At 40.1% G+C, this 18,764-nt stretch overlaps 1 protein-coding gene across 15 annotated transcripts in view; it reads right to left on the bottom strand.

The window, feature by feature from the left end:
* The window catches only part of LOC130927752 (ELKS/Rab6-interacting/CAST family member 1-like), a 192,223-nt gene that overhangs the window by 82,021 nt on the left and 91,438 nt on the right, over positions 1 to 18,764 (bottom strand). For all 15 annotated transcript variants that reach the window (XR_009066509.1, XR_009066510.1, XR_009066511.1 and 12 more), the window contains one exon: positions 9,323 to 9,458. Coding sequence is in view for 11 of the 15 variants with exons in the window: in XM_057853746.1 (XP_057709729.1) it covers positions 9,323 to 9,458 (136 nt within the window). In the remaining 4 variants the exon portion in view is untranslated. The remainder of the gene's footprint in view (positions 1 to 9,322; positions 9,459 to 18,764) is intronic.

Here is an 18,764-nt window from a genome sequence, read left to right as displayed (position 1 = left end):
TGGCGGGCTACTAGTTTATTTTTTGATTAAAATTTGTACAAATTTTATTAAAAAGAAAACATTAAGAGGAGTTTTAATATAAAATTTCTATAACTTGTACTAACATTTATCTTTTAAGAACTACAAGTCTTTCTATCCATGGATCGCTTTAACAGAATGTTAATGCCATCTTGTTGATTTATTGTTATAATAAACAAATACAGTCCCTATGTACCGTATGTTGAATGTATATATCCATCTTGTGTCTTATCTTTCCATTCCAACAATAGTTTACAGAAAAATATGGCATATTTTATAAATGGTTTGAATTGCGATTAATTGCGATTAATTACGATTAATTAATTTTTAAGCTGTAATTAACTCGATTAAAAATTTCAATCGTTTGACAGCCCTAATATATATATATATATACACACAGTATATATTATATATTATAGGAAATAAGTAGCATAACATAGGTAAATGAACAGAAATAAGTCCAAATTGCACATAAACTATACTGCCAAATGCACCACATTTTAGACAAGCATTTCTAGACCTTGTTTAAGTAAAAAAAAAAAGTTTAAAACCTTATTGTGTTCAATCTTACTTTAGCTAAATGTGTTTTACCACGAGAACTGCATGTAATGCTTACTATATCATTTACGATACAAATTAAAGAACGTATATAAAAGAACTTATATATACAAATTAATTTTTAAAAATATCTTCAAATATTATTATGTTGAAGGACCACATAAAGCTTTCAAATTTAAAAAAAAATTAGAATTTTCTGTTCATTATTTCTGGGGTCGGGCATTATTAACATGATGTTCTGAACCTCCTAATCAGAGAAAATAAATCTCTTCAACTATTTCCTTTCTCTTAAAGATCTGATCAATTTTCCGTTGCATTGCCTATTTTTATTCATTAATTCAACAAGCTTGTTCTTTTTTTTCTTTTTTTGTTGTCCAGAAAACATGTGCACTTGAACCAGTCAGAGCTAACTATCCATGCTGATCGCATGTCAGTAGGTCAGCCAATTGAACAGATAACTGAGTCCAGGCCATGGAGGGTGGTTAGCAGAGCGCATGCGCACTTCGACGTGACTCATGTGTGGCAGCCGGGCAGGTTGTTTTTAGCATTACTTTAAAATACAATTTTGAATGAAAATCAGTTTCTCATGTATGCCTTGATACAATAAGTGTAATACAGTAGCCTAATGCATGTTTAAAACCTGTTTTTTTTTTTGTTTGTTTGTTTTTTTAAAATTTGCATTTCTAAGGTTTTAAGGGGGTTTGCCCCCCCACCACCACCCACACCCTCACCCCTAAAAAAAAATTGAAAAAATATGAAATCTGGATCTGTGGCGACTTTTTTGTCAAGGAGTTCCGGCAAGAAATTCCAGCCACTTTCACCCCTGGTCATCTGGCAAATAATGTCACTAACTCCATACATGTGCAGCTTAGATCTTTTACATTCATTCAAGAGTGAGATGATTTGCTGGATGACACAAAATGACTTACCAAATACCATAACTAGCAATTAATGAAACAACTAGAACAGTAACTGAAGAAATAATTAGCACAGAAAATGAATTTTGATTGTTATTTACATCTGTAGAGCTGCTATGCATGCTAGGAGGCAAGTGGTACGACAACAATGTTGAGAGTAGGTGGCATCAGAGGTTGACTGTCTCCCCGTAGAGAGCAGTAATGGCCAATTGAAGCATCATGAAGCAATGAAGCTTGGCAGCCAATTGGTTCAAAGCTTCATGGTGGTTCGTGTCAAATTTGGTGGGGTGACGCTTTTTAAAATTGTAAATTGGCGGCAATGGACGTCCAATCCACTCAAAATTAGAGATCGATCAAAATGGCTTTTTCAGAACTGATACCGAGGAGTAGTAGTTATAGAGGGGCTGATTGCAGATTTTTGGAGCCGATATTCACTTGCAGTAAAAGTGTCAAATTGGTGCAAAAAAAAATTGAATGTCATCAGCAGAAATAGAATAAATTTAAACAATCAAGTGCCCACTAGAAACTATCTGGTGTGCACCAGATAGTATGTGGTGCACACGAGAAACTATCTGGTGCGCACCACAAGGTTCCCTTTTATAGGCCACAAACTGCAGGCGCGCATCAGACACCAGCAGTTTCGGCGTGCTAAATATGATAAACAGCAACAGAACAGCAGAAACAATCTGATGCGCACCAGATAGTTGGTAGTGCGCACCACATACTATCTGGTGCACACCAGAAACAATCTGATGCGCAGCAGATAGCTTTTAGTGCGCACAACATACTATCTGGTGCGCACCAGATTGTTTCTAGTGAGCCCAACATACGATCTGGTGCGCGCCACAAACACTGTGGTGCACACAAGATAGTATGTGGTGTACACTAGAAACTATCTGGTGAGCACCAGATTGTTTCTAGTGTACACCACATACTATCTGGTGCTTACCAGATAGTTTATGGTGCGCACCACATTCTATCTGGTGTGCACCATATTGTTTCTAGTAAGCCCCACATACGATCTGCTCCACGCCAGAAACAATCTGATGCGCACCAGATAGTTTCCAGTGAGCACCACATACTATCTGGTGCACACCAGATTGTTTCTAGTGAGCTCCACATCCTATCTGATGTGCACCAGATGGTTTCTAGTGCCCACCACATTCTATCTGGTGCCCAACAGAAACAATCTGGTGCACATCAGCTAGTATGTGGTGCGCACTACAAACTATCTGGTGCGCACCAGATCGTATGTTGGGCTCACAAGAAACAATGTGGTGCTCACCAGAAACAATCTGATGCGCAGCAGATAGCTTTTAGTGCGCACAACATACTATCTGGTGCGCACCAGATTGTTTCTAGTGAGCCCAACATACGTTCTGGTGCGTGCCAGAAACAATCTGGTGCACACAAGATAGTATGTGGTGCGCACTAGAAACTATCTGGTGAGCACCAGATTGTTTCTAGTGCACACCACATACTATCTGGTGCTTACCAGATAGTTTATGGTGCGCACCACATTCTATCTGGTGCGCACCTGATTGTTTCTAGTAAGCCCCATATACGATTTGGTCCACGCCAGAAACAATCTGGTGCGCACCAGATTGTTTCTAGTGCGCTCCACATACTATCTGATGTGCACCAGATAGTTTCTAGTGCCCACCACATTCTATCTGGTGCCCAACAGAAACAATCTGGTGCACATCAGATAGTATGTGGTGCGCACTAAAAACTATCTAGTGCGCACCAGATCGTATGTTGGGCTCACAAGAAACAATGTGGTGCACACCAGAAACAATCTGATGCGCACCTGATAGTGTGTGCACCACGTACTATTTAGTGCGCACCAGATTGTTTCTAGTGCGCACCACATATTATCTGGTGTGCACCAGGCAGTTTGTAGTGCGCACCATATACTATCTGGTGTGCACCAGATCATTTCTGAAGCGCACCAGATAGTTTCTGGTGCACACCAAATACTATCTGGTGCGCACCAGATCATTTCTGAAGCGCACCAGATAGTTTCTGGTGCACACCAAATACTATCTGGTGCGCACCAGATCATTTCTGAAGCGCACCAGATAGTTTCTGGTGCACACCAAATACTATCTGGTGCGCACTAGATAGTTTCTGGTGCTCACCACATACTATCTGGTCCTCACCAGATTGTTTCTAGTGCGCCCCACATACTATCTGATGTGCACCAGATAGTTTCTAGTGAGCACAACATACTATCTGATGTGCACCAGATAGTTTCTAGTGCGCACCACATACTATCTGGTGCTCACCAGATAGTTTCTAGTATGCACCACATTCTATCTGGTGCCCAACAGAAACAATCTGATGCGCACCTGATAGTACGTGGTGCACACACTATCTAGAGCGCACCAGATTGTTTCTAGTGCGCACCACATATTATGTGGTGTGCGCCAGATAGTTTCTAGTGCACACCAAATACTATCTGGTGCGCACTAGATAGTTTCTAGTGCTCACCAGATAGTTTCTGGTGCTCACCACATACTATCTGGTCTGCACCAGATTGTTTCTAGTGCGCACCACATACCATCTGGTGCGCACCAGATTTTTTTTTTTTACATTTATTTTATTTCTGCTCCATAGAACTTACACTTAAATGCCTAAAGCATGTTTATTGAATCACACAAAAAGAAAAAAAAGCTAAAAATAGGGGGTGGCGTAGTTCAGTAGTAGTTGTTCCCTCACCCAGAGTTTGTGGGTTCGATTCCCTGCCTTGATGACCTCGTAGTATCCTTTAGCAATATAATAAACCCTACGTTCTTCCTTGTGCTGCGTCACCAATAGGTAGATGAGGATTTCATCCCATTAATTTACCGTTACCATTTAACCTGTCAGAATACTAATGCAGGAGAGAGCATCTTAGCTGAAATAACCAAGTTTAAAATGGATTTTTTTCATATCGGCCGGTCGGATCAATAAAAAAAAAAAAAAAAAAAAGGTCGATTCCGATATACGTCAAATTTTCAAATATTGGCGCCATCATTGAAACATAATTACGAACAAATTGTCACCATTAAAAAACATGTCCTGTCCTGTCAAAGGCATTCAATGAGTTCAAAACAAAATGCAAGAACGTAAACACGATGACCGACTAAAACACATCAGTTTTCGCTAAATCCGATTAAACTCATAATCTCCCTTCCCGCTGAGGAATTCACAATCACACCTCAAGAGATTTCTCAAATCAAAACCGGTGACGCAACGTTCACGTCGGACCGAGCCCAACTATGAAGACGTCGACGGGCCTAATTCGATTAAAGCTCTCTCATTGCGCCGAATCAAATTTACGGTCCGAATTCTACTCCGATTTCACTCGGCCGGTCAAAGGAAGGCCCCCGAAATGAATCAGTTACGGTCGTTTGCCGAATCCCCGAAGAAGGGCTCTCGGTCACGAGGAGAAAACTGCATAGGCAAAGCGAAAACTGTCATCTGCCTCTAATCAGAGAGGCCGCTAACAATTCCTGGAAGAGCGGAGGGGGAGGACGGAAAAAAGGTGACTGGGAAAGTTCAAGGGGACGAGCTGAAAGAAAGTCGCAGTTGGAAATCTTCAATGCGGGAAGGCCCGTTGAAAAGCCGCAACATTCACTGCATGGTTATGCGTGGGTGTGCTTCCCTTGTCACCTCATTCGGTGTCAATCATCCTCTCTGGATACCCGCGCGCGCACACTCCCCGAGCTGCATCCAATGTGTGCGTGTACACGAGTGTGGTGCCTGTTTGACATTGCCCAAGGCGGCTCCCTGTCACATTTTGACACGTTGCCATTGTTGTGATGGAGCCAATATATTCAAGGTAGACGGCCAGAGAGTGAACAGGGGAGAAAAGTTTTCACCACGCCTTCAACTTTCTATGACACACATACAACCATTCACGCACCCACTCATACCTACGGACAATTTAGAGCAGGGGTGTCCAAACTTTTTGCAAAGGGGGCCAGATTTGGTGTAGTACAAATGTGGGGGGCCGACCTTGGCTGACGTCCTTTACGTAGAACAATATATTTAAGCAAAATTTAGCAAACCATTCAGTGTGTCACATTTGCTTTATTATTTTTTTAATGAATAATTTCAACAATCTCGCAACTAGCCGTTGTGGCGTTCTCTTTCGACTCTCGGGCTCTTGCAAAATACTACTGCTGTGAAATTAAACTAGCTTCAAGTTGCTTCAATTTGTCGCTGCGTATCTTCCCTGTAATCTTGTCGTACATCTCGGCGTGTCTTGTTTGGTAATACCGCCTCACATTGAAATCTTTAAAAACAGCGACTGTATCTTTACATATGAGGCAAGACACAGTTGTTGCGTATTTTAGTGAAGAAATAGTCCAATTCCCACCTATCCTTGAAGCGTTGGCCGTCACAGTCAACTTTCTTTTAAGTAATGGGTCACACGGAGTAATGTTGCTTAGCCCTTAGATACTTGCAACATGAAGCAATTATCAGAGAATCCCAAAATTTGAAAAATAAGGTCCTAATGAAACGTATTTTTCAAATTTGTAAGAAGAAAAGTCCAAATGAATATGTGTAATAAGCGCTCTAATATCTATAACCCATGCTAAATCATGTTTTTTTCTCATGGAACCTGCAGATGCATGTGTTGACTTGCATCCATCATTTTTTTTTTTTTCCAAAAAGGAATGTCAAAATTCTAAATTAGTCTCAAAATCATGAAATTTTAGGTGTATCAAATGTGATACATTTGGCAATAAAGGGTTAAAGTGCTGCTGCCTTTTAGTGGGTAAATGTGGAGCAGCTTTTCATGTGTAAGCTACTTCATATGCTGGTTGCAGTACTGATGACCAATTAATTAAGTCTGTGTGCGGGCCAGACGTTATTGATTTTATGACAGAGGCCGGGGGCCGGATGAAATTTGACCACGGGCCGCATTTGGCCCCCGGGCCGGACTGATTTAGAGTGTTCAATCAGCCTACCAAGCATGTTTTTGGGATGTGGGAGGAAACCGGAGTTCCCGGAGAAAACCCACGCAGGCACGGGGAGAACATGCAAACTCCACACAGGAAGGCCGAAGCCCGGGATTGAACCCTTGATCTCAGAACTGTGAGGCTGACGTGCTAACCACTCACTTTTAAATTTATTTTGGTTTCAGTGCTTCTTTATTATTTCTGTTATTCTGTTTTTGCGGCCAGCAGCAGTCACTGTAAGTAATGTAAAAAGATGTCAATGTGATGGAGGTGGGGAACACACCACTAATTTTGCTACTGAGTGCCTATGACAGCAAAAAGTTTTATTTCATATTTCACGCGGTGTTTTATGCTCCTGAATTAAATGGACCGCTTGGATGTGTGTGGAGGTGATCGTTTTATATATTTAATTCTTGAATCCCGCGCCATGAAAACGAGTGACTTCCGGCTCCAGTCTCGGGTTTAGGATAATTACGAATGTGACGTCACCCGGGTCAACAGCTCATAATACAGCATTGCTTTATAGCATACAGATGGACTGCGGATTCAGCTGATTAATTCGTTTATTTTTCGCATGATGCCAGCCAAACGGTTGCAGACTTTTGTAGCTGCACAAGGGAGAGGTGTCTAAGCCTTTTTTGGGTTTCAGAAAGTTCCCGTTCACCCCGAGATCGGCCAAAACAAGTGTGAGTAAACATCGTGTTTTGTATTATGTCAAATCATGGCACATGTTTTAATAAGGAGTTTGCTTGCATTTTGTGGCTGACAATGATCCTTGTCCACCACGGCTTGTCGCACACCGCCCGGGAGAGCGCTATACTCGGCTTATTGCTCTCTTCGTGTGCCCGGTGTTCTGGCAAATTTTCCACCCCATCAGAAATTGTGTTAAAAATGGCCGCGAAAACAGCAATTACAAAGTAAACACTACAAACTTTCTTTAAATAAAGGAATATTTACTCATGTTTGATCATGGACGGACACGTAGAAAAGTTCTCCTCAGACACATTCTGCCTTGTTAGCTGCACAACACAACTGCACGCCGCTCTCTCACTGTTTGCGTCCCTGCCGTGTTTTTAAGCATTAATTCCGCCATACAGTGTATCACAAAAGTGAGAACACCACTCACATTTCTGCAGATATTTAAGTATATCTTTTCATGGGACAACAACTGACAAAATGACACTTTGACACAATGAAAAGTAGTCTGTGTGCAGCTTATATAATAGAGTTAAAAATTTTCCCCCTCAAAATAACTCAAAATATAGCCATTAATATTTAAACCCCTGGCAACAAAATTGAGTACAGCCATTAGAAACTACGTACATCCGTAAATGTCCAAATTGAGTACTGCTTGTCATTTTCCCTCCGAAATTTCACGTGACTCGTTACAGGAGTTCTGTCAGCATTGCTGTAGAGATTGAAGAGGTGGTGGGTGTGCCTGTTAGTGCTCAGACCATACGCCGCACTCTACATCAAATTGGTGTGCATGGTTGTTACCGCAGAAGGAAGCCTCTTCTGAAGACGGTCCACAAGAAAACCCGCCCATCTCATCAGACCATAGGACATGGTTCCAGTAATCCATGTGCTTTGTTGACATGTCTTCAGCAAAACGTTTGTGGGCTTTCTTGTGTACAGTCTTCAGAAGAGGCTTCCTCCTGGGGTGACAGCCATGCACACCAATTTGATGTAGAGTGTAGCGTATGGTCTGAGCACTAACAGGCTGACCCACCCACCTCTTCAATCGTTGCAGCAATGCTGACAGCACTCCTGTAACGAGTCACATGACATTTTGGAGGGAAAAGGACAAGCAGTACTCAATTTGGACATTTAGGAATGTACGTAGTTTCTATGCAGTGTACTCACTTTTGTTGCCAGGGGTTTTATATTAATGGCTATATTTTGAGTTATTTTGAGGGGGAAATGAATTAACTCTATTATATAAGCTGCACACAGACTACTTTTCATTGTGTCAAAGTGTCATTTTGTCAGTTTTGTCCTATGAAAAGATATATAGGACCATATGGAAGCTACGTGCTTCTCAGACATCGGCCGGTTTGTCAGGCGGGCATTCTCCAGCTGCTTCCCTGGCAAACGAGCTCTCCTGCCCGCAGCAGGGGAACGGCGAGCTGTAACTTTCTCGCCGCCGGGCAGGTTGCCAATCGGCGAAGACAATTGACAACTCCGCCGCAGTGTGAAATGATCCGGGGGAGTTTTGTTTTTGTTTTGTTTCAGTTTTGCTTCGATTACTTTTAAACATCACTCGGTTCGGGTTAGCATGTCTGCTAGCTGTCACGCCTCCTGGTTTTTTTACGCTCTCCGAAGCCAGGGTAGGGAAAGGACAAAAGCCGGACTAACTCCGGTGGCATAAAATATCGTTTGGGAAAGTGCAATAAGTAGACAGTTTTGACCATTATGGAGTAATTTTTGCCATGTCAGACTGAATAAATATGTGTTTAATATTTCATATTCCATTTTACACAAGACTGTTATTTGTCATGAGCATAATATTTATTGAGCAATTAGGGAAAAATACTGAGATAAAAGGAATAATAATAAATTAAAAAATATTGGAGTAGATAGATTGAAACAATGGCATTTTGCGGCTCTCTTCGTCGCATTTTCCTCGTTTTGACTAATTCCCCCTCAATGGGCTGAATTCTAAAATCAAATTAAACCATGAGCCTGCCGACGTCATCCTCCTGTTGGGGACGCTAGAGCGCTATAATGGCAGGCGGGGCTAAACGGCAGATTAAAAGACTAATTTCTCGTCATCTGCTTTTTGCCAAATTACTGGATATAGTGGAATCGTCTTAAAATATGATTGTAATTCACATAATAATGGTATTTAAGACTTTTTTTAAATCCTGTCATACGCACTTTAATCTGCTGGGAACTCTCGTTGATGTTGTCCTCCCTTTTTTTGGCCTCCTCCATCAGCTGGGCGTTCTTGCTCTTCTCTATTTGCTCTTTGTGCTTCAGGTTGGCCACCTTTTTGGATTGATCTTTCATCTGCCTGTACAAAACACATCAAGGTCCATTAGGGCTGAAGCTTGGCTGTTTTCAACCCTTAAAACTCATTGCATGCCACTGACATCGAGCGCGTCTCGCAGACAAAATGGATTGGATGTCTATTGCTGGCAATAGGTCTGAAACACTGATTCTGCTGCATAGTAATGTCTCCTTTATTTGGTGGCTGTTTTCCCCAACTAAAATGACTCCTACGATACAATTCACTGATTAGGAAGTTGAGTCAGAGTCAGATAGACTACACAAGTCTGATTCACGTACAAAAAAAAATAACAGAGCAAGATTGGTCATGGAAGCAGCAGTTTTAATCCTCCATCCTAAGCTGCCTAGAAGCCATCGCACCTCTGTCACAAGCCTATCGGCTATCACACCAGCTTGTCTCGATCAGGGCCTTTAATACCTTTTCACTTCCTCACACAGACACACTTGCAGACGGCTTGGTTGTAATGCCAGTAAGATTTAACGGCTTACATCGAATCACAGCTCGGGATGAAGGATAAGAGGTTTGGAAGCGACCACACGGTGGTACCTCAGTGAAGTTTTTAAAAATTTACAGAAAAATGACTTCATTTGTTTGTGCTGCTATCGTTTTTGAGATATTAACAATTCATTTATAGGCCAATCTGAGGTCAAACAGCCCCCATTCATTGACTTCATAATGATATTGACGGGACACATTCACCATACACTGCGCCACGCCTTTAGCATTACCTGATAGCATTAACTAGTGCAAAAGAATGGAATGTAAACAGATTCAGAACACTGACTTCGCCTTTCCAACATGATTCAAAACAATTCTGAAAAAAAAAAATCTAGCATTAATATTAGGGCTGTCAAAATTATCACGTTAATGGGCGGTAATAATTTTTTTAAATTAATCATGTTAAAATATTTGACGCAATTAACGCACATGCCCCGCTCAGATTATAATGACAGCAGTGTAATGTCGCTTTTTACTTGTTTTTTGTTGTTTGGCGCCCTCTGCTGGCGCTTGGGTCCAAAGGATTTTATGGGTTTGGGGAGTGAGCATGGTGTAATGACATCAACAATGGCGAGCTACTAGTTTATTTTTTGATTGAAAATCTTACAAATTTTAATAAAACGAAAACATTAAGATGGGTTTTAATTAGGGCTGTCAAACGATTAAAATTTTTAATTGAGTTAATTACAGCTTAAAAATTAATTAATCGTAATTAATCGCAATTAATCGCAATTCAAACCATCTATAAAATATGCCATATTTTTCTGTAAATTATTGTTGGAATGGAAAGATAAGACACAAGATGGATATATACATTCAACATACGGTACATAAGGACTGTATTTGTTTATTATAACAATAAATCAACAAGATGGCATTAACATTATTAACATTCTGTTAAAGCGATCCATGGATTGAAAGACTTGTAGTTCTTAAAAGAAAAATGTTAGTACAAGTTATAGAAATTTTATATTAAAACCCGTCTTAATGTTTTCGTTTTAATAAAATTCGTAAAATTTTCAATCCAAAAATAAACTAGTAGCCTGCCATTGTTGATGTCAATAATTACTTACACAATGCTAATGGGTGCTGAAGCCTATAAAATCAGTCGCACCCAAGCGCCAGCAGAGGGCAGCAAAACTCCATAAAACACAATTAACAAGTGAGCGTTTCACTGTACCGTCATTTAAATGTGTCTGAGCGGGGCATCTGCGTTAATTGCGTCAAATATTTTAACGTGATTAATTTAAAAAAATTAATTACCGCCCGTTAATGCGATAATTTTGACAGCCCTAGTTTTAATATAAAATTTCTATAACTTGTACTAACATTTATCTTTTAAGAACTACAAGTTTTTCTATCCATGGATCGCTTTAAGAGAATGTTAATGCCATCTTGTTGATTTATTGTTATAATAAACAAATATAGTACGTATGTACTGTATGTTGCATGTACAGTGGGGAGAACAAGTATTTGATACACTGTCAATGGGAAAACCCATCATTATCATTCTGTCAAAATCTCATACCGGCAGATGCCTAATGTGTTTCCTTATTTTGTACGTCTGAACTTAAATTCTACGGCATGTTGATGACCAATAAACGTCTGTGAAAGGAACCGGAGTCTCATATGCCATCACGCACGCACGCGCAACGCCACCGTGAAAAGTACCGCCCTCGTTTTTATTTACCGTGCAATAAATGGACTCGGTGCATATCGCAAGAGGCTTAGCAAGTTCATAAAACATGTCGTTAGTTAGATGGACATACGATCTGCTACCTTGTAATTGTCTCCTGTCGTCTTCCAAAATTACAACTGAGTGACGGCGCTTTAGGTGTTCATTCACGGCCGACGTGCAGCCAAGCTTGGCAATAAAGAGAAAATACACAACAGTGTACCCTCCATTGTTTCGTTGAAATAAGTGTTTTGGCCACTCTGGTGCGCTTTTTTGGCTTTGTCCCGCTTTCCCCGCTTGCATACCAAGCGTCCAACATAAAAAAGCCCCCACCCCCCTAAAAATGTTCTCCTCGGATCTACACAATTCACGTAGGTCACCCTGCGACATCAGATAAGGTGTGCATCAGCTAAGATTTGTTGATATTTCAGACTATTTATGTTGCCTTCCACCCTGAAGATCTCTTGCACACCCCCATACTGGATGTAACCCCAGACCATGATTTTGCCACCACCAAACTTCACTGTTTTGTGGCAAAAGGTGGATTTTTCAGATGAATCTTCCATTGAATTACACCACAGACGCCGCGGATATTGCAGGAGACCTAATGGAGCCTGCATGGATCTGAGATTCACTCAGAAAACAGTCAAGTTTGGTAGTGGCAAAATCATGGTCTGGGGTTGCATCCAGTATGGGGGTGTGCGAGAGATCTGCAGGGTGGAAGGCAACATAAATAGTCCGAAATATCAACAAATCTTAGCTGCCTCCTAAATTCTTAACCATAAAAAGGGACAAATTCTGCAGCTCCATCGCATACTTCAATGTCTACCTCAAAGTTCCTCAAGGCAAAGAAGATCAAGAGCCTCCAGGAATGGCTAGCCCAGTCACCAGACATGAACAGGCTGAAAGAGGAAGCATGGAAGACGAAACCCAAGAATGTTGATGAACTCTGGGAGGCATGCAAGACTGCTTTCTTTAATGTTCCTGATGACTTCATCAAAAAATTGTACGAATACTTGCCGAACCGCATGAATGCAGTCCTTCAAGCCCATCGAAGTAATACAAACTATTAAATCTGTATCTCACAGCACCACTACTTAATTCGCTTATGTTATGTAACGTATTTTTGTATTTGAAGTACAGTTTTTGTTCAATTTTCACACTACTTTCTGTAGGCGACAAAACTTTTGTCTTGCCAAAATTTGACCTTTATGTTTTCATTAAATGATTAATCTTTTTTCAGTGAAACAAATATATTTTTGTACATTCAACATTATTTGGGAGGGTCTTAGCTTTCATATGAGGCATTTCTGAAACCAATTGAATAATTAAAAGTCAGGTTATTAGCAATTGTTGACTTTTGTCAGAGACTGTAGTTGAGCGATTAATCGACAACCAAAAGAATCAATAGCTGCAGCCCTAATCTCAATATCTCAAAAACAATAGTAGCACAAACGAAAATATTTACAGCATAAATCAGCACCAACAAATGACATAATTTCTCTATAAATTTGCGTCTGATGGGGCCAACTTCACAGAGGTCATGGCAGTGGGATTCCACGCAACCTTTTGGCTTATCGCCAACAATTGCAGCCAATAAGTTAAAAGTGTCATTTTTCTTTTTATGTTTTTACGTTTAAAAACAGATGCGCTTATATGCAGACAGTGTCTTGATTGAAATACCTTTTCAATGCCTACAGTATGTGTGTAACAGGTCATAAAAAGGCAGGAATGTTCCTATTGGAGGATGTCCAGGAAGCGTCCGGCTCTGTGAGGTTCCCCCCCCTTCACGCAACATTTACTGCATGTACGCGAGAGCATGCGCGCGCATGTGGAGTTGATTTGTAAGTCGGGCAACGTTCCCCCGTCAAGGCTTGATTTTTATCCCGCAATTCACGTATTCTGCTTACTTGTCGTTTGGTTGCAGCTCAAAGATCAATTCTCCCCTTTGTCCTGACAGAAATGTTTTCATTCCATCATCGTCCACTTAGCCAACCGTAGTGCCCGTCAAGCAATTGCAAGGGCGTAGTTTTGCATAGAAACGGTAGGGACAAAACACTATCAACTTTTCAGGATGCTAAAATCGTCCCCACCAACTTTTAAGCAACCTCATTTCCGTTATATAATGACTAACCCTAACCCTAACCCACCATTATTAAGTGAATTATTTTCACTATGAGCAGACATACATGTACCTTTTTTCACTTGCTGGTCCATTTTTTTCCCTGTCCTAAACGCTCATTTGATTGGCTTGACGCCCCCAACAAACAAATACACACATTAGATATCAGGGATATTCGTTTTTTTTTCAGCCAGTAACAGCCACTGTAAGAAATGTAAAAAGACATCAATGTTGTGGAAGTGGGGAACACACCACTAATTTTGCTACTGAAAGTCTGACCTGCATCAGAGTTAGCATAACATTAAACTGTTTGAACTTGCTAACTTGCAAAACTCGAGTAGGAAGCTGCTTAGAGAGAAGGGTCCTCCGGTATGTGTTTTCGACTGTAAAGTAGGGCTGTCAAAATGATCGTGTTAAAGGGCGGTAATTAATTTTTTTAATTAATCACGTTAAAATATTTGACGCAATGAACGCACATGCCCCGCTCAAACAGACTAAAATGACAGTACAGTGTAATGTCCGTTTGTTACTTGTTTTTGGTGTTTGGCGCCCTCTGCTGGCGTTTGGTTCCAACTGATTTTATGGGTTAGTACCATGAGTGAGCATGGTGTAATTATTGACATCAACAATGGCGAGCTACTAGTTTTATTTTTTTGATTGAAAATTTTACAAATTTTAATAAAACGAAAACATTAAGAGGGGTTTTAATATAAAATTTCTATAACTTGTACTAACATTTATCTTTTAAGAACTACAAGGCTTTCTATTCATGGATCGCTTTAAGAGAATGTTAATAATGTTAATGCCATCTTGTTGATTTATTGTTAAAATAAACTAATACAGTACTTTTGTACCGTATGTTGAATGTACATATCCGTCTTGTGTCTTATCTTTCCATTCTAACAATAATTTACAGAAAAATATGGCATATTTTATAGGTGGTTTGAATTGCGATTAATTACGATTAATTAATTATTAAGCTGTAATTAATTCGATGAAAAATTTTAATCGTTTGACAGCCCTACTGTAAACGTTAAATTAACTGTGAGAAATGTAGTGAACTGAGGTCTACCCCCTTCTCCTCAATTTGACTTATTTTATTCTGTGGTCTTAAAGCACAAGTTTTTTCATTTATAATTTAATTTGTTTAATTTCATTTTTTAGACAATGTTGAGTGGTCTTAAGACAAATTTTGATTTCTTGTAATTCCTGGATCGTGAAGAGATGATTAACAAGCTTGTATTTATTTTGTATGTAAATATAATTTATGTTCCAATAATGCAATTTGAATTTGCTCTTAAAACCCGGACATTTTTTGCCTGGCAGTTTTCAAAATGTTTCTTTAGTAGTTTTAGAAAACAAAGGTTTGAATTGAACAGTGTAGGCTGAACCACGAAAGTTAGGAAATCAATACAGATTTATTTTGCATTGATAATTATAGGGCTGCAGCTTTCGAATATTTTAGTAATCGAGTAATCGACTGAAAATTCTATCGATTAATCGAGTCATCGGATAAAACTTTTTTTTTTAGGTAAAGAGCAATTATAAATATACATGAGGAAAAAAAAGACATTTAATCCAATATTGAACCATTTTCAGTCAATCAATGTCTTTATTTTCGATGTACATTGTTGAAAACAGCCAACAATTGCATCTAAGATTGTTAGATGTGAAAAAAATTCACTGCTTTCACTCAAAAAACTTCTAGATCTTATTAAAAAAAAAAAAAAAAAAAACATTTCTAACTTAAAAATGTAATTACGCTTGATAACACACATCACTTGAAAGCTACGTGTTTTTCCCATGTGTTTCAATTTAATGTCCATTTGTGTCAAGCTATTTTTAAGTTCTGGTTAAGTTTTAAGTTAGTCTAAACTGGAAGTACTGATAGGATTTTGAGTTTTTGCAGTGTTCAAAATAAATGTATGATACCTGCTGTATTGGAGCACATTAGGGACCAGTGCTACTTTAGCACGTTGGCTTTGTTATGTTTTAACTTTACACCGTCATCACTCTACAGCGCTGTGCTTTTACAGATTAAATAAAGCCTGTATTTAAGACACGTTAGCCACGCATCGACAGTGGTCATAATCAATAGAAACCTAGCCCTCCGAAGGGCTAACGTTACGTGAACGACTGGCAGTAACGTTATATTGATTAGCGATGATAAGTCTACTGCTTAAAGATGGCAGCTGTTTACTAATGCTGCCCAGACGCGGCCGAGTCTGTCATTTCGGATCTAGTCCTAAATACAGTGCCTTGCAAAAGTATTCGGCCCCCTTGAATCTTGCAACCTTTCGCCACATTTCAGGCTTCAAACATAAAGATATGAAATTTAATTTTTTTGTCAAGAATCAACAACAAGTGGGACACAATCGTGAAGTGGAACAACATTTATTGGATAATCTAAACTTTTTTAACAAATAAAAAACTGAAAAGTGGGGCGTGCAATATTATTCGGCCCCTTTACTTTCAGTGCAGCAAACTCACTCCAGAAGTTCAGTGAGGATCTCTGAATGATCCAATGTTGTCCTAAATGACCGATGATGATAAATAGAATCCACCTGTGTGTAATCAAGTCTCCGTATAAATGCACCTGCTCTGTGATAGTCTCAGGGTTCTGTTTAAAGTGCAGAGAGCATTATGAAAACCAAGGAACACACCAGGCAGGTCGGAGATACTGTTGTGGAGAAGTTTAAAGCCGGATTTGGATACAAAAAGATTTCCCAAGCTTTAAACATCTCAAGGAGCACTGTGCAAGCCATCATATTGAAATGGAAGGAGCATCAGCCCACTGCAAATCTACCAAGACCCGGCCGTCCTTCCAAACTTTCTTCTCAAACAAGGAGAAAACTGATCAGAGATGCAGCCAAGAGGCCCATGATCACTCTGGATGAACGGCAGAGATCTACAGCTGAGGTGGGAGAGTCTGTCCATAGGACAACAATCAGTCGTACACTGCACAAATCTGGCCTTTATGGAAGAGTGGCAAGAAGAAAGCCATTTCTCAAAGATATCCATAAAAAGTCTCATTTAAAGTTTGCCACAAGCCACCTGGGAGACACACCAAACATGTGGAAGAAGGTGCTCTGGTCAGATGAAACCAAAATTGAACTTTTTGGCCACAATGCAAAACGATATGTTTGGCGTAAAAGCAACACAGCTCATCACCCTGAACACACCATCCCCACTGTCAAACATGGTGGTGGCAGCATCATGGTTTGGGCCTGCTTTTCTTCAGCAGGGACAGGGAAGATGGTTAAAATTGACAGGAAGATGGATGCAGCCAAATACAGGAACATTCTGGAAGAAAACCTGTTGGTATCTGCAAAAGACCTGAGACTGGGACGGAGATTTATCTTCCAACAGGACAATGATCCAAAACATAAAGCCAAATCTACAATGGAATGGTTCAAAAATAAACGTATCCAGGTGTTAGAATGGCCAAGTCAAAGTCCAGACCTGAATCCAATCGAGAATCTGTGGAAAGAGCTGAAGACTGCTGTTCACAAACACTCTCCATCCAACCTCACTGAGCTCGAGCTCTTTGCAAGGAAGAATGGGCAAGAATGTCAGTCTCTCGATGTGCAAAACTGATAGAAACATACCCCAAGCGACTTGCAGCTGTAATTGGAGCAAAAGGTGGCGCTACAAAGTATTAACGCAAGGGGGCCGAATAATATTGCACGCCCCACTTTTCAGTTTTTTATTTGTTAAAAAAGTTTAAATTATCCAATAAATTTTGTTTCACTTCACGATTGTGTCCCACTTGTTGATTCTTGACAAAAAACTGAAATTTTATATCTTTATGTTTGAAGCCTGAAATGTGGCGAAAGGTTGCAAGGTTCAAGGGGGCCGAATACTTTTGCAAGGCACTGTACATGCGATATCTATGAGACTCATCGGACACTACCTGCTACCACAGACCCACACTAGCATCATGCGGGCGTAGTTTTCAGCAACGTCGGTGTAGTTTGGAGCAGCTGTCGGCTGCGGTAAGTTTTTTTTTTTTTTTTTTTTTTTAATTGCTCCTACGTGACGTAAGCGCGTTGTCCCGCATTAAAATTAGTCTGGGCAAAATGTGATACTCAGAGCTGGTAAAATTAAACGATCCCTCGAGGTGAATAAGATTACTCGGGTCAGTTTTTAAACTCGAGTTGCTCGAGTATTCGTTTCAGCTCTAGATCATTATGAATGTCCCGTCCCCAGCAAAAAGTGTACATGCAGGTTATACTGTTGTATCATCCCTATCATTGTTGAGACCAAACCTACGCCCTTGAGCAATTGCCACATTTTTCACCAAATTATCCACCGCCGGTCTCTTAAAACTTGATCATTTGACTCCCACGGGGCTATAAAGTACACTCGAGCTGAACCTACGTATTTGCGTAGCATCGCCCTCTCATTATAAGCTTTAAAAACGCAAGGAATTTATGAGCATGTACTCTTAAATTCCCCCTTAAGTGTGATCGAATTTATATAAACTCCAAACACAAGCTGCTTTGTATGGCGTCGAGCCTCAGACCACACACGCAAATATTTCAAGGGAACGCGGCTACATGTGTTCATTGATGCGCATCTACACTCATGCAAACATACCAAGAGGTGTTCATGTAAATACATTAAAAAAAAGTTGTTGACAGCACTTTTTGAACTTGAGAAAACCGCAAAATTCTCGGATATATTTGTAACACATCTCCCGAAACTTCCCAACACAAGAACTTTTTTACCTCCTTCATTAGCATGCGGCTGATATTCAGGGGCCCGCGTGAAGGTAATATTAATATTGCATTTGGAGTCCTGTATAAATATTTGATCAGAAATACTCTGAGGACTCATGTATGTTTACTGCACACAGTTCACACAAAATTAACATCAAGGATTTCCTTTTAACCACTTGGAATTTCACTCGTTCCTATGAAAAAACACCAAAAGTGTTGCTTTGGTTTATCGCACTGAAAGAAACGTAGCGGAGGTAAGAATTAACTATGAAGCCTCTATAGCAGGGGTCCCC

Source organism: Corythoichthys intestinalis, chromosome 13 (genome assembly GCF_030265065.1).
Source record: "Corythoichthys intestinalis isolate RoL2023-P3 chromosome 13, ASM3026506v1, whole genome shotgun sequence".
Lineage (NCBI taxonomy): Eukaryota > Metazoa > Chordata > Actinopteri > Syngnathiformes > Syngnathidae > Corythoichthys > Corythoichthys intestinalis.
Note: the sequence above shows the minus strand (reverse complement) of the source record. Positions and strands in the feature narration are given on the sequence as shown.